Below are 17154 nucleotides of genomic sequence, written 5' to 3' on the forward strand. Positions count from 1 at the left end.
TCGGGCCTTGGATGAGCACCGACATCATAATGAACTTTCGCTTCATACATAACCATGGAGGAAGGTTGTAGATACATAGTGTAACAGACCAAGTGCTATGACTACTGCTTTGCTCACCAAAAGGATTCATACCGTCCGTACTTAAAGCGAACCTTAAGTTTCTTGCGTCTTTTGCAAACTCTGGAAATTCCCTGTCTATTGCTCTCCACTGGGACCCATCAGCAGGGTGTCTCAACATGTTGTCTACTTTACGGTCTTCTTTGTGCCACCGCAACAATTTTGCATGGTCCTTATTTCTAAAAAGACGTTTCAGACATGGTATTATAGGAGCATACCACATAACCTTTGCAGGGATTTTTTTTGGGACGTTCTTCCCCCTCAACATCGTCAGGGTCATCTCGCCTGATCTTATACTATGATGCTTTACATACGGGGCATTCATCTAAATTCTCGTAGTCCTTGCCACGGTATAGGATGCAGTCGTTAGGACATGCATGTATCTTTTTGATTTCTAATCCCAAAGGACAGACGATCTGTTTTGCTTCGTACGTAGTAGTGGGTAGTTCATTAGGCTTCGGCAGCATTTTTTTTCGGATCTTCAGTAATTGCCCAAATGCCTTATCGGATACACCATTCTGTGCCTTCCATTTTAACAATTCTAGTGTTGTACCCAGTTTTTTTTGCCCATCCTGGGCAGATGGGTATAGTAATTTCTTATGATCTTCTAACATGTGGTCAAACTTTGTCTTCTCTTTTTCACTTTCGCAATCTTTTTGTGCATCACGAATGACATCACTAAGAGCATCATCTTCAACAGGTGCGCCTTCTGCACCTGCCTCATCTTCAGCTTCTCCCATTGCTGTATCACTGAAGTCACCGTATTGAGCAATAATGTCGTCAGGCTCCAACTATTCTTCTTCACCTTCTTCCATCATTATTCCGTTTTCTCCATGCTTGGTCCAACAAATATAGTTTGGCATAAAACCCGACTTCAACAAATGTGAGTGAATATTTCTAGAGCTAGAATATTCCTTCAAATTCTGACACAAGGCACATGGGCAACATATGAATCCATCCCGCTTGTTTTCCTCGGCCACTCTTAAGAAATAATGCACACCATCAATGAATTCTTTGGAGCGGCGATCGGTATTGTACATCCAATGACGTGTCATTGTCTGCATTGCAATGTAAAGTATTATAAGTTTCTAATTTTTTATAAAGAAATTAAAGTAACAAATAACCTAAAATTCTCTATTTCTAGTTTTTCTAAACCAACAAAATTAAAAAGACATAAAAGTTCTCTATTTTCTAACTAATCATGAAATGTGGCATGCATACTAGTTATAATTAACTAATTAACCATGTCATAAAGTGCAAATTAGTATTATAAGTTTCTAATTTTTAATAGAGAAATTAAAGTAACAAAAAACCTAAAATTCTCTATTTCTAATTTTTCTAAACAAACTAAATTAAAAAACCACAAAAATTCTCTATTTTCCTAAATAATCATGAAATGTGGTATGCATACTAGTTATAATTAACTAACTAAATCGGTCAAAAATTGCAAATTAAAGTATTAAATGTTTTTATTTTTTTCTAAGCTAATTAAAATAAAAAAACATATTATCACTATTTCTCTAAAAAAACGCGTCGCTTTTGAAATGGCGATGAAGCTAATAACCTCTTAAAAAAACCATAAAATAAAAAACAATATACATAACACTAGGAAATGACATATGCCGCTTCTAAATGTTGAGAAGATGAAGCTAGTGACCTCTTAACAAGTCAATGACGGTGTAGAAACGATGAAATGAATCAATAGCCGGAGATGAGAGCAAGAACAAGCAACTCCAAATGAAGAACACAGCAAAAGAGTGAAGATCGATGGGCTCGGCCACGGGAAGAAGAGTTCAAATATGGGAAGGGACATTTAGTCCCGGTTTCTTTTAAAAACCGGGTCTAAATTCCAACACTAGTCCCGGCCGGAGGGACGGACCGGGACAACAGCTTTTAATCCCGGTTGGTGGTACCAACCGGGACTAAAGGCTAGGCTTTTGTCCCGGTTGGTGAGACCAACCGAAACTAAAAGTCTCCTCTGCCGATGTCTGACACAATAGCCGTTGGGCAGGGGACTTTTAGTCCCGGTTGGTCTCACCAACCGGGACTAAATATGTTTTTGTCCCGGACGCTGTTTGGGCCGAGATTATTGTTCATTTTGAGCAAGTGACCAAAGGCCTGGCATGTTCTGTAATAGTGTCGTCGTCAAGGTTGGCAAAGGGAACTAGGAGAGGAGGAGTATCCAGTGGGTTTGTGGTTGCATAAACACAAACATTGTTGGACCAATTCTAGGAGAACAGGAACGGTGCATGAGGTGTAAAATTTTGGTATTGCTAAGTTGCGTATTTCGAAATTCAAATTAAATATATGGATTATTTTTATGTTGGGGATTCCTAAGCACTTGTTTAGATAAATGAAACCTCACTCTAATACCGAGACAATCTAATTAGGCCGGCCCCTAGCACATTTAGTACAGACATATACATCAGCTGGTGGTTGTCAAAGCTAAACATGTGGATGCTAAACCCCAAAACATCACCGTAGACATGTAACCGTAACATCCTTTATGATGTTGAATAAATAATCTGAACTGAAGTTTGTTTCTTTCTTCCTTTTTTTTTAGCATAATTTGGCAGGTGCTCTGCCTTTTCATTCAGTAGTAAGCAAGGTTTCTATTTACGGCCTTGTTTAGTTAACACTAAAAAAAAATCAAGATTTCTCGTCACATTGAATCTTGCGGCACATGCATGAAGCACTAAATATAGACGAAAATAAAAACTAATTGCACAGTTTAACTGTAAATCGCGAGATGAATCTTTTAAACCTAGTTACTTCATGATTGAATAATGTTTGTCAAATAAAAAAGAAAATGTTACAGTCCCGAAACCAAAAAGTTTTCGGAACTAAACAAGGTCGTATACATAGAAGTTTCAGAAGTGAAAACAAGGACCAAAAAGAGGAAGAAAACTAAGAGGGAAAAACACAACAGCTCCACATTAAAAGCTACAACTCCTCCTGTGTGCTAGTTGTAGCAGCTGAAGGTCGTTCTTGATTCTCTCCGGAAGCTCTTGTCGTGAGCTTGCCTGCATCTTCCTTTCCATAAGATTCCAAACAGTGTAGGTTATCAGGATTGCCCGTTCCTTGCCGTTGCTTTGATCTTGTCGTTTGATTAACTGTGCCATCAATCTCTGATGTTTCGCCGGCTGATTATTACCAAGCCTTGTCCTCTACTCCATGCCTCTACCTTTCTCCATAGTCCTTTGGCGTAGCTGCAGTGACCGCATCAGGCCTGGCAGGTGCTGCCTGCCAGCCTTCCGGCACCTGCTATATATTCAGGAGCGAGGTGGAGTGATGCAGAATATGAACGCAGCAGTAGCAGAGATGGCTACCGACGACGCAGGCGGTCGCGCGAGGTTTTGGACACAGATGCACGCTCTCTTCCTCAAGAACCTCTCCTTCCAGGTAATGATATGATGGCGCCATCCATGCATGCATGGCATCAAAGCTGAGGCCTTGTTTAGATCCAAAAAATTTGGTGGATTTTGACACTGTATCACTTTCGTTTTTATTTGACAAACATTATCCAATTATGGAAACAAATTGTGCAATTAGTTTCTGTTTTTCATCTATATTTAATGTTCAATGTATTTGCCGTAAGATTTGATGTGACAAAGAATCTTAAAAAGTTTTTAGTTTTTGGGTGAACGTATAGCTAGCTGACATGGTTCTGTGACTCATCGGCCATGCTGCACTTATTATTGCTCGATAATCGCAGAGGAGGAACGCGAGAGCCAACGCCACGATCGCGGCGTTCCCAGTGCTGGTGTGCGTGCTCCTGTTCGGGATGCAGAGCGTGCTGGACATGGAGATGGGCAAGCCCCAGTTCCGGTGCGGCTGCGCCTGCGTGCGCTGCGAGCCCGGCACGGGCGCATGCGCCGACACGGAGTGCGGCATCCAGTACTCCACGCCCACGCAGGCGCCCACCTGCGCCGTGCCTAGGCCGCAGCGGTGGCCGGCGCTGGTGCAGGTGCCGGACGCCCAGGCGCACCAGCTCTGGTGCCAAGCCTCCGGCTCCTGGCCGGACTGCCCGGTCACCGTGCTCCTCACCGGAGGCAACCGCCAGCTTTCTCAAGGTATCATCATCATATATACAACAATGGAGCTAATAAGCACACGAAAACAGATCACTCCGAGCTGGAATAATGTACATAATAAAAACTAATCCATTGCATTTGCCTCCAAAAAATTGAATTTTTGGCAGGACTTGGAATGGGGATGTTCCCAATTTTAACACCTGGTGTTACTGCTGTCAATTCTTCCAACTTTTTTGATGACTTGTCAACTGCAGTCCCTGTGAGTAGTTCTGAATTCTGGTGGTTCTGAAAACATTTTATTTTCTGATCTGAATTCTGGTGGTTCTGAATTTCTCCCTCTCCTTCAAGCTGGGTTCAAGCACGCCACCTGCACATGTACTGAACGTTGAGCCGGCCTTTGCTCCAAACGAGACCCTGTACGTGCTCCAGCCGCAGTGTCTGTGGAATTCAGGCACTGTTTCAGCGACTTATAATGAGTTGCCACTACAATACTGTAAGACAATTATATACCTGCGCACGCGCGCGTGTGTGTGGGAAATCTCGGGGCCAGATTAATTAATTCCATGAGCAGTAATAACTGACTTTGATCCTACTATGTTCTTTGTGAAATGGAACAGATGTAGAGTGTGTTCAAGCTCAGCCGCTGTGGTGCGACAATTCATCAGTGATAAATCAGCAACTGTTTAGCGGTTATAAGGGTGCGAATAAGTGGGGCAGATCAAACGAAATCCTTGCTGGTACAACTATCCAAAAACTTGTTTATTTTATTTTATTTTATTAAGGGGAAAAAAACTATGCCCCCTATACTAAAACATGTGGCTTTGCCTCTTGGACACCAATATGTCCAACATTGGCACTATTGTTGCCCAACATTTTTCTCGAAAACGTAGGAGAGCTACATTTCATTATATTAACATTATATTAAGAAGAAAGTAAAGGACAAGAGCCCAAACAACGCTACAACACACACGCAAACACACACACGCACGAACCAACACTCCCCCTGATTGATTCTAGGATCACATTCGCGCCCGAGACAAAACAGCACAAGACGACCACTACAAAATAAAAGACTCTTCTAGCTACCAGGGAGGAGGGCAGTCAGGAATGAAAGCCCTTGAGCCCATTGAGAACATGTCTTAACTTACTACATATTTTTATAGGTTATGACTTCCTTGATACAAGCATGACAAGCTTACAAGTATATATTTCGTACAACTCCACCTTCAGTTGGGATGATGGTGATGATGATAACGGCGACGACGGTTCCATGACAGTTTTGCGTGTTCCACGGTTGGTTAACATGGTACTTTTTCTTGCCTACGAATTTCTCAATATGTATGTAACTAAATTCTCAAGTGAGGAATAGCTTGTTCAAATGAGAAATTTCTTAATAATCAATATATTCTAGAAAGCAAATCAAAATGGTGCTTCTTTAACAGCAACTTTTCTAACTTTTTATCGTGCTGTTTTCGGTTGTCCAATGGCTGCTTCCAGTCCTTTCATTCATTAATTATTGTAAAAAGGGGAAAAAAGAAGTTTTTTCAGGTTTTCCGTTGAGGCTATCAACTTTAGCAACCTATTTGCATTGTAGGCATCCACGGCATATCTGAAGCTTCTTCTAGGAGCAGATGCAAAAATGGACTTAGACTATTTGAAGGAGATGCCAAAGCCTGAAACTAAAATGACGATGGACCTAACTCCTCTTCTTGACCCACTATTCTTTACCTGGGTAGTTCAACTCCTCCTTCCGGTGAGTTTATTTGGTTATCATCATCTACATCCATTGCATAAAGATACATATTGAATCTACTTACCTACTATTCGTTCACTTCCAGGTAACAGTTACACTTCTTGTTTACGAGAAGGAACATAAACTGAGACTAATGATGAAAATGCATGGGCTAAAGAATGCTCCTTACTGGTTGATAACTTACGCCTACTTCTTGTGCCTATCAACAGCTTACATCACCCTCTTAATGATTTTTGGGTCCCTTTTAGGTACCAATAATTAACTCCACGTACGTAAATTTATATTAACACATGTCAATATGCTTGTAATGCAGTTCAGAGAACTCACCATGCATGGTTTTGCAGGGCTAGACATATTCAGATTAAATAACTACGGAGTACAATTCATATTCTATTTCACATATATCAATCTCCAGATTGCGCTTGCATTTTTGTTCGCGTCTTTCTTCTCAAGTACCAAGACTGCTAGTGGTTAGTAAACCAAAGCTGAAATTCCGTACCTTATATATATGCTTCTTTTGATGGACTAATCTAATCCGGGTCATTTTTTTTTGTGTTACATACAGTAATTAGTTACATCTATGTATTTGGCTCTGGCCTTCTCGCAGATTCACTTTTTGTGTACTACATCCAGGATACCACTTTTCCATGTAAATGCATTTCACTCATGCTTTCTGAACTTGGAAATGCTTCAAATGACCACATCAATGGTTATGACTCATGACAAACTCCTGTTTAATTTTTTTTCAGATAAATGGCTTGTGACGATGGAGCTTTTTCCTGCATTCTCCCTCTACCGAGGAATATACGACCTTGCAGGGTATGCCTATGCAGGGCGTTATCTGGGAAATCCTGGGATGCAATGGACGGACTTAAACGACCTACTGAACGGGATCAAAGATGTTTTGGTCCTAATGTCTGCCGAATGGATATTTCTGATTCCTGTGGCGTTTCTACTGGACCACTGGCCTGTCTGGCAATGGAATCCTCTATCTCTCTACAGATTGCTGTCGACGAAGCGTTCACAACTTTCAGGAACACTAAACGAAGTGAACAGCAAATCCACGAGGGTGTCGATTGATATGGCGAAGCCTGATGTTTTCTTAGAGGTTAGCATAGAAATTAACTGAATACCTTTCAGCTGGAAGATAGTTCTGTTTCTTTCGCTTACTGAACATTACTTTCAGCGCAAGGTGGTTGAACGATTACTAAAGAAAAAAATGGGCAAGAGGGGCATGGTCATCTGTGATAATCTGAAGAAATTGTACCCCGGAAAGAATGGAAACCCTGACAAGGTTGCAGTCAGAGGGTTGTCACTTGCTTTGCCTAGAGGGCAGTGTTTCGGGATGCTTGGTCCCAGTGGGTCAGGCAAGACTTCTTTCATCAGCATGGTCAGTTCTGATAACTCATAATATACATGAGATTTTAATTTTATGCTGTTTGTTAAATTAGTTTTACGCCGAGTAATCTTATCACTGAGGACTTCAATTTTTTCATGAATCATGGAATTTTAGTTTTTTATTAACATATAATGTTTCATCCTAGTGCAATATATTTTAAAGAACTACAACAGTTATGCCATCTGACAGTTCTTGTGGGCTACATATGCAGATGATTGGCCTTCAGATGCCATCATATGGAACAGCGTACATAGACGGAATGGATTTGAGGAAGGATATGGATGAAATATATGCAAATATTGGTGTATGTCCACAGCATGAGTACGATCACAAATAACTAGTCCAGCATTTTTTTTCCATTTTTTAAGGCAATTTTGTCAGTGGTGCCAGTCAACAAAATCTGTCCAATGTATCTGCAGTCTACTTTGGGAGACTCTGACAGGAAGGGAGCACTTAATGTTCTACGGTCGGATGAAGAATCTCACAGGTGTCGCTCTAACAAAGGTATACCTAAATATAACTCAAATTTATGTGCATCGGAATTCAGAAACTATATTTCTTGCAGTGCAAATGTGGAATACATTTAATTCATTTTTCATAACTCGTGACATATATATGTTCCCTCAACCAGGCCGTGGAAGAATCCTTGAAGAGTGTAAATCTGTTCCATAGCGGGTTTGGCGACAAATCTGCAAGCACGTATAGCGGTGGCATGAAAAGAAGGCTCAGCGCCGCCATCGCCCTCATAGGCAACCCTAAAGTACTTCCATGCGCGCACAATAGTCATTGCTAAATTTCAGAAGTACTCAACCTGTGATGATGACATTCAGTTTCATTACTCATTAAATAGGTTGTTTACATGGATGAACTAAGCACCGGACTGGACCCTGCATCAAGGAGGTACCTTTGGAACGCCGTTAAGCAAGCAAAGAAAAACTGCACCATTATCCTTACCAGTAAGTAATCCTTTGCTCTATTAAGTTTCATTCAGTGATGATGCTTGATCCATCTTCTCCGTATGCAATTTCAAATAAAACCAACAAGAAATTAACCACTTCGCATTCAACCGAGAACGTTATCAGCGCATTCGATGGAGGAGGCTGATGAGTTGTGTGATCGTGTTGGTATCTTTGTCGATGGCGACTTCCATTGTCTTGGAACTCCTATTGAGGTATGGCACAAGATCACTCACCTGACGATTGCTCATGTTTTTTTAAGGCGCCTGTTTGCTTGCATTAAGAAGGTAACAATGCTGATGTAGCTGAAGGCGAGGTATGGTGGGACATGGATCCTGACGATCATGACGGAGCCAAAACACGAGGGCGAGGTGCAGGAGCTGGTGAACCAGCTCTCGCCTGGTGCTTCCAGAATCTACAGTCTGTCTGGCACGCAGAAGTTCACCTTGCCTCGTCGGGAGGTGGGGCTGGATGGTGTTTTCAGGGTGGTGGACATGGCGCGGCGTGCATTCCCAGTGCTGGGGTGGGGTGTGGCAGGTGCCACACTGGAGGACGTCTTCATCAGAGTGGTCAAGGACGCGCAGGTGTCTGACGATATGTCCTAGTTGGTGGTTGGCTACAGATGAATGAAACTGCTAGCTATCGTAACATAGAGCAGATGGCAATTTCTTGTATATTCTTTTATATAGTAAATTTTGAAAAGCTTACATATATATTCTTAGTGGAGTAGAATAAGGCTACGGATACGAACTTATCTCTTGGGCTTTTAATTTAAGCCATCTTCCACTAGATGTAATCTAATGTTTACTGTTTGAATTTACCAGATATCTGAGGAGATAACGCTTTGGGAACAGCTTATTGCTGAACAGAAAAGTTCCGCTGCCCTCGTCGAACAAGTGGATGAACTGAAGAGGAAGACAGAAAAGACTGAAAGGGAGTTTGAGGAGTTCAAGAAACAGCAAGAAGAGGAGTACAATAAGCTTCGTGAGGATATCATGCGCTTTAGCTCTTCTTTTGTAAAATCTCAGTCTTCAACTCGTGTGGGTTTGATGCAGTGAACATTTGTGGTTTGGTGTGAGGACTCGTGTGCCGGTTTGATGCGGTGAAACTCTATCAGTGGCTTGCTGCTGATGTATGAATTGTAAATTGTTGTTATATTTTATTGTTAGGTTGAATAATTATGTAGTCATTCTTTTAATAATTATGTAGTCAATTTTTCCGATGAAATAATTGTGCAACGTGAGCTCTAGCATCTGATCCAGACGGACTACTTGGCACTCTTCACACCTATTAGTAGCTGCTCTTCACGATCTCCCACGGCGTGAGCATAACAGCCCTCACAATACAGTGTCTCTGGAGCACCGGATAATGTCTATGCATGCTACGATGAAGCACAAAGCCTCTAAACCGTCAGGTAGAAACCTCCAAGAGTGACAACCATATCTTTGGACCAAACTTTGTCCTAGCTTGATTCAGGAAGTAGAGGCTTGTCATGCTGCCAAGGTGTGAAATCCCTAGAAAAAAACACATACCTTCGAACCACCTTCAATTAGGTGTCCAGTGGGGAACCTCAGTTGGGGATGATGATCCAACAAGTGGAGTGGTGGATATCGGGTACTGACTTTGCTAATCATGGTGTTGAAACTCTATGGTAGGATCGGTGAGTACAGTGGCTTGAAACACAATAAGAAGCCTCCCTCCTTAACTACCACCCTCACAAAAATCAGGCACCTAAGCTATCCATTGTGAGCAAACCAAACAGTAAAGATGGATTGCAACTAAAAGAACATAAAAAGGATTCACGTACTCTGGAAAATCCACGTTGGTTCAATAATAATATAAAAGAGAGATAAAATTCAGAAAAGAGGCATATACAATATATTACATACAAAAGAACACATGTACAAAATATTACAGTTAAGCATAATTAGTAATATAAATTAGCATATATATAATAACAGGGCACAAAGTGTTCAGCTCATAGGCTAGCAGGCTCACGGTGGAGTGGGTTTCTTCTATTCTATACAGTTATACAATATTCCCTTCGACTTTAATTATAAGATATTTTCATATTTCAAGATTTATAGTTTTGCTAGGTATCTAGATATAATATATATTTAGATGTATAGCAAAAACTATAATCTATAAATGTTAGAACATTAAATAATTTGGAACGGAGGGAGGTCGGTATCACTATTGGAAAACTGGACTTTGTCGAGTGCCTCAGGTTTTACCCAGTGCAAAATTTCGGGGCAATCAGCAAGGCCATATTTTTCCGAGTGCCGCCCCCACGCTCAGCAAAACATTGCACTCTGTAAAAAGTGGCTTTGCCGAGTGCCAGACACTCGGCAAAGCTAGGCACTCGGCAAAGTTGCCACTCGGCAAAAGGGGGTTGACCCGTGACGGCGGCCACTTGTCGTCAAATTTTGCCGCGTGCCAACCGTCAGGCATTCAGCAAAAAAATTATTTTTTAAAAATATATTTTGACGAGTGCCAGCACTAGGCAGCTGACAAAAAAAAAATTTAAAAATGTATTTTGACGAGTACCCACCTGGCAATTTTTTTTATTTTTTAAAACATATTTTGCCGAGTGCCATAACTAGACACTCGGTAAAAAAAATATTTTTTTAAAACACATTTTGTCGAGTGCCAAATATAGTTTGCCGAATGCTAGACCTAGGCACTCAGCAATTTTTTTATATTTTTAAAAGATATTTTGCCGAGTGCCCCTTAATTTTTACCGAATGCCCCCATGGCACTCGGTAAAATATTTTTTAATTTTGGGCCTAATTTTTTTTGGAAGCCTTGTGACATTATTTAAAATTACTTTAAAATTTGGAGCAAATTTGACTTTTTTGATATATTTTATTAATTAAATTTGTTATGTTGAATTTTTCAAAATATTTCAAATTTAAACTACAGGTACTTGGAATAAAGGAATTTCTTATATTTTTAAAAAAAATCAGAAAATGTGCCTAGATAGGGGCAGTCGGCAAAGATTTTTTAAAAAAAATAAAAAACTCTGCCGATTGTTGGGGCACTCGGCAAAGTATTTTTTTTTAAAAAAAAAATCCTCTTTGCCGAGTGCCTAGGTTGACAGCAGTTGGCAAAGTTTTTTTTAAAAAAAAATTGCCCAGTGCTGGTTTGGCCACTCGACAAAATACCCGTTAACAGGCCGACGTCGTGACGGCCCGAAATATTTTGCTAAGTGCCACCCCAAGTACTCGGCAAAAAAATTTTATATTTTGCCGTGTGTCTTGATAAAAAGCACTTAGCAAAGTCGCTTTACCGTGAAAACTGTTGCAAAAACGGACTTTGTCGTGTGCTACACTTGATAAAGCATTTAGCAAGTGCAAAGGGCTTTTTGCCTAGTGTAAAAACACTCGGCAAAGTTGCGGGCTCTAGTAGTGTATTGGTTATGCGTTACACACTGACACACATAACCCCTCTAGATAAATATAAACCTAGCTACTTTAGGGCATGTACAGCCCACACACAATGGTCCATCTGTGAGTTCTTGAAATCCACAACACAGATAACTAAATAGTCAACATATACAACCTAGAGATAAAAGTCATTTGTTTAACTGTCCGCAAGTGGTTATGTAATCATGATCAATCATGAATCTTATTTTAGTACACCATTGTGTTGCTATGAGATACAACATGATTTCACGCCTATATGCAATCAAAGATTACAAATATCCAGCACTCATCTATTGTACAAACTGACAACACAAATACTAACTTAATCAATAAAATTTGAAGAACTCTAATATCTCAGAACCTAAAACTCTAGTTTCAGCAAAGTGAAGGCAAAATTGGTTCTGACTAGGGATGAAAACAGATCGGATACGGGCGGATATCACCAATATTATATTTGTTTTTATATTTTTGGTCGGATTCGGATTCAAATACGAATAATGTCAACCATAGCGGATAAGATAGGATTAGATGTCGACATCATAAATATAGGATTTAAGTATTCGGATACGGATACGGTATCGAATGTTGAATATTCGAATTCGAATACGGACACATTTGAACTAGGCCTCTAAACGAATTCGGTCTCGAATACGGTCCGAAAATATCCGTACTGTTTTCATTCTTAGTTCTGACCAACGGAGATGGGCAGCAGCAGCGCCATTATTGCTGTGAAAATATTTTGGATTTCGCTATTATAGCACTTTTGATTGTGTGTGGCAAATATTATTCAATTATAGACTAACTAGGGTTAAAAGATCCGTCTCATGATTTACTGTGTAATTAGTTTTTGTTTTCGTATATATTTAATGCTTCATGCATGTGCCATAATATTTGATGTGACTGGAAATATTGAAAACTTTTTGACTTTCGGGGTGAAGTAAAGGCCCGAATGGGTTGCGTGCTGCACCTCGCTGTGTTGCCGCGGCCAGAGGTGATGCTCGCCGCCGCCGCTGCCATTCCCGAGACCTTTCTAACCGCTGCATCGTTGGGCACCACCACCACTTCTGAGCCGTCGGACTCCGCCGTAGCAGAGGCGCCGTTGTCCTCCGCTCTCGCCGCAATGCTCGACGTCGTCGATGCCGATGTTGGGAACAAAGTTCTGTCGACGGACGGGCAGGAAGGATTTTGGCGTGAGGAAAGGGAAATCGGGCGTTACACACCTGGATCCCGTGTACTCAGCTTGAAGACGACACACCAGTACAGCGCGTCTCTCAGCCGGCGGCGAGGCCTGGCCGCCTGCGAGCACGAGCCGAGAGGGTCACCTCACGAGACGTTGGGCTCCCTCTCTCTCTCTCTCCTCATTCATCTGGGGACAGCGGGGTGGTTTTCGTAAAAAGAACATCATACCGATGGGGCTTACAGCTGCGCTGTACATGTCCTTAGGCTAGTTTGTTTTTTTCAGAAGAGTAGTATTCCATGCTCTTTTCTTCTTTTGGTAAAAATACTAATTTTATACTGCTAATGTATCTTGGGTTAGTGTTGGTTCATATGCTAGTTTCTCCTAGACTAACAAAACCTCGTAGCAGCTGTACATACTTTATTTATTGCACATACGTATCCAGGTACCGTACTTGGATCAGTATTGATTCATATGCTAATTCTTTCTAGACTAAGATGGCCTCGTAGCATCTGTACATACTTTATTTCTTTATTGTTTTAAGAAAAACTGTTGTACATACTTTATTATTGTACGAGTATATATGCACATATGTACTCCAGGTACCGTACTAGTACATATATATTTTAATTATAAAGAACTTACTCGCACAGACCGGACAGAACATATATGGTAGTTCAAGCTCACACAATCGTGCTTATCTTTGGAGCGTGCTACAAACAACGCGAATCACGGTGAGAGGAATATAAAGGGCAGTAAACAAATTATGGATCCTACTAAGATCGGCTCACTGGTCGGCCTTTTGTCCCGTCGAAAACCACTTGTAGTCTCGGATGGCGAGCCGGGACTAAGGGATCGGGACTAAAAGTCTCACCTTTAGTCCCGGCTCGCCGTTTCCGGTTGGTAATACTAACCGAGACTACAGGGGCGCCGGGCAGTGACGTGGCGCCACCCCTGGCCACCCCTTTTAGTCCCGGTTGGTATGAACAACCGGGACTAAAGGGTTTTTTCCTTTTTCTTTTTCTTTTTCCTTTTCATTTCTTTATTGATTTTGGTTTTTCAATTGTATATGTTCTCCAATTTATTCATATACGCCGCTATTATCCGTATACGTTGCACCTATACGAGAGCGTCATTATTGCACACAAATAAAGTATGGAACTACATATATATATTATCAGTATAATATATATATCTATACATATTATATAGCTATACACATACGTACATACACATTACATTTACAATAATAATATTATGTACAAGTAATAATCAAGTGTGCTGCCACCGGTTAATGATTACACAATGTTTGTCCGCCCACTCAAAGCTCATACAAGTGTTCGTCCTTGTTTGGAATGGGCTTGAAGCCCTGTGGGTATAAGTGGAACTCGCCGTCTTCCGGAATGACATGATCGTTGATAAATCCGGCGATCGTCTCCTGGACTCCAAGGAGTGATGTGTAATCGAACACTTTATCTTTCATATTCCACTCCTTCCATTTACATTAGTTAAAAAATATATTAATATACATAAAATCTATTTAGTTCCAACAAATAAATAAGATATGAATTTACTGTATACACATGTATGTTACTTACTTTTAGAACACTTTGAGCAGTTTTAAATAGGGTGCACCGCAAAAATTCACAAACATAGTATCCACATAGATTCGTTCCAAACGGCTGTGCGGGCACCCAAGGGAGTAGAAGGAGGAGGAAGTGGCACATTCAGATCTGTACGATATCTTTGTTGTAGCTAAACCCAAGCCCTGCCTAATAAGACGGTCGTTGATTAGGTATAGCTAGCATAATAAAGTAAAGGAGCACGCATCGATATATAAAGCATGATATATAGTTACCTCTGGATCATGTCTATTATGTTTTGATAGAGTGCCAGGTATTTTTTCATTGAGTCCCACACATTTATTTTTTGTTCCGTGATCTTAATCTCAATGAGTATCCAATGATCTCTGCATTTGTTTAGAGTCAACTTATATATGTATATCTTAATGCCGGATTAACTAAGACATGATATAACACAACACTTACCCCATATTGTAAGGGAAGAGTATCTTCTCCGTATGCCTTTGGTTATAAAAGAACCTCCGGAGGTTCTTCTCCATTTCCTTAGGCTTCAGATTCAATGGATCTTTAGTCTTAGTGTCCTTGTATACGACATATGGATCGATGAAACCAATTCGATTGTCTTTTTTCAATCTTTGTTCTCTCATCATGTGTCTACACATCGTGAGCGTAGTTATTACGAATACATACATATGCTATAATGGGATTAATGATTGAAAGGAAGAACACTTACAGACAGTAGCAACTCATGAGAGATTTGTCGAGAGCATTCGTATGGAGAAGTTGGTGTACTTCACTAAAATCTATCCATATGACGTCATCTCCACGGAAGTAGTGTCGGTCGCGGACTCGGACGGCAATCAATTCTTCTTCCTTATGTTTTGAGCTGACTCTCAAGTAGTACTGATTTGCATACCAAGTCCTCATACCTTCTCAGGGTGGCACATACTCCTGCCGTAAATGTACCGACTCTGATAGTCATCAACACCTCCGTGGATTGGCGCATCGGTACGCCCTAGAAGTGCTTCTATGGGCAGCCCAGTTTCTTCCATCCAATTGCCGAGTTCATCTAAGTCCACATTAGCAGGTATAGCCATTGTCATCAAGTTGACGTTTGAACCGTACTCATTCGCAACCACTAGTGGCTGAAGTGATTGCTGCGCTTGTTCGCCGAGCTATGCAACTTTTTGCTGGACTTTTCTTTTGTCTGCCTTGATTTTCTTTAGGACAATATGATCGTAGTCTGATATTGTTGACTCTAGTTGTTTACTCGCAGCACGGTTCGCGTCTGTAATGTTCGGCACCACTTGACGTAGCTTTGAACGAGGATACATTAGGTATGTCAGCTCTTGCTCTGCTTTTCTCTTAGCTTTGTATGTTTTAAAGAATGCTTTGACTTCTGCTTTGCTTGCAGCAAGATCTTCCTCATCGGTCTTCTCATATGGAAGCTTGGTCATCTTCGGGATCTTCGTGTTCAAAGCTTTCTTCTTTGCCGCAGATGGTTGCAGTGATCTCTGTGTCTCGGCGGACGACCTCTTCCTCCTCGATGCAGCACCAGCCGGTGCCGACGAGGCGGCGGCCTTTGTCGGCATTGGCGGAGGCAGTGGCGCAGGTGGAGCTTGCTGTTGTGGAGGAGATTCGGCCGCGGGCGGCGTTGGATTCCTTGCGTCCTCTGCAAAGTTCGAGAATTCCTTGAGATCCGTGCCTTAGGTTTCTTGCGTCCTCTGCAAAGTCCGGGAATTCTCTATCGATTTCTCTCCACTGAGAACCGTCTGTAGGGTGTCTCAACATGTTGTCCACCTTACGGTCTTCTTTGTGCCATCGCAACAGCTTTGCATGCTCCTTATTTCTGAACAAATGTTTTAGGCGTGGAATTATTGGAGCATACCACATAACCTTGGCAGGGATTCTCTTCCTCAGACGTTCTTCATCCTCAACATCGCTAGGGTCATCCCGCAAGATATTGTACCGTGACGCATGGCAAACATGACATTCATCTAATTTCTCGTGCTCGCTACGGTACAGGATGCAGTCATTAGGGCATGCATGTATCTTCTCGATTTGTAATCCCAAAGGGCAGACGATCTTTTTTGCTTCGTATGTAGTGGTGGGTAACTCATTAGGCTTCAGAAGCATCTTTTTTTGGATCTTCAGTAATTTTCCAAATGCCTTGTCAGAAATATCATTCTCTGCCTTCCACTGTAACAACTCCAGTGTCGTGCCTAGCTTTTTCTGTCCCTCTTCGGCCGACAGGTAGAGTAGCTTCTTGTGATCCTCTAGCATTTGGTCAAATTTAGCCTTCTCCTTTGCACTTTTCGCAATCTCTCTGTACGTCGCGAATGACATCACCAAGAGCATCGTCATCATCAACGATATTGTTTCCTGCATCTCCGTCTTCTTCACCTTCGTCCTCTACTGCGAAGTCGTAGTACTGAGCAAAAAAATTGTTAGGGTACGCTTGCTCTTCTTCACCTTCTTCCATCATAATCCCGGACTCTCCGTGTTTGGTCCAACATATATAGTTTGGCATGAAACCATTCGTGAACAAGTGCAAGTGAATTTCTCTTGAGTTTGAAAGTTCCTTCAAATTCTTACACACGGCACATGGACAGCACATAAAACCATCCCGCTTATTTTGCTCTACCACTCTGCGGAATTCTCGCACGCCCTCAATGAACTCGTTGGAGCGTCGATCGGCATTGTACATCCA

The 17154-nt window shown here is 41.4% G+C and overlaps 1 protein-coding gene across 1 annotated transcript; it reads left to right on the forward strand.

The window, feature by feature from the left end:
• Positions 3292-8864, forward strand: LOC8070027 (ABC transporter A family member 8). Its single transcript, XM_021465667.1, has 16 exons — positions 3292-3519; positions 3833-3910; positions 4500-4644; positions 5315-5457; positions 5746-5904; positions 5990-6152; positions 6249-6374; positions 6470-6553; positions 6654-7012; positions 7091-7294; positions 7515-7624; positions 7723-7807; positions 7935-8063; positions 8154-8259; positions 8386-8474; positions 8565-8864. Exons 1-16 carry the CDS (start codon positions 3292-3294, stop codon positions 8862-8864), a joined length of 2508 nt encoding a protein of 835 aa, XP_021321342.1.

The sequence above is a fragment of the Sorghum bicolor genome, chromosome 7 (genome assembly GCF_000003195.3).
Source record: "Sorghum bicolor cultivar BTx623 chromosome 7, Sorghum_bicolor_NCBIv3, whole genome shotgun sequence".
Classification (NCBI taxonomy): domain Eukaryota; kingdom Viridiplantae; phylum Streptophyta; class Magnoliopsida; order Poales; family Poaceae; genus Sorghum; species Sorghum bicolor.

Bases quoted from the DNA above. Each gene is read 5' to 3' on its own strand.
- LOC8070027 (XM_021465667.1), top strand. From the start codon at position 3,292: ATGCCTCTACCTTTCTCCATAGTCCTTTGGCGTAGCTGCAGTGACCGC. The intron at 6,375-6,469 runs GTTAGTAAACCA...TGTTACATACAG, and splicing joins AAGTACCAAGACTGCTAGTG to TAATTAGTTACATCTATGTA. The intron at 8,260-8,385 runs GTAAGTAATCCT...GAACGTTATCAG, and splicing joins CTGCACCATTATCCTTACCA to CGCATTCGATGGAGGAGGCT.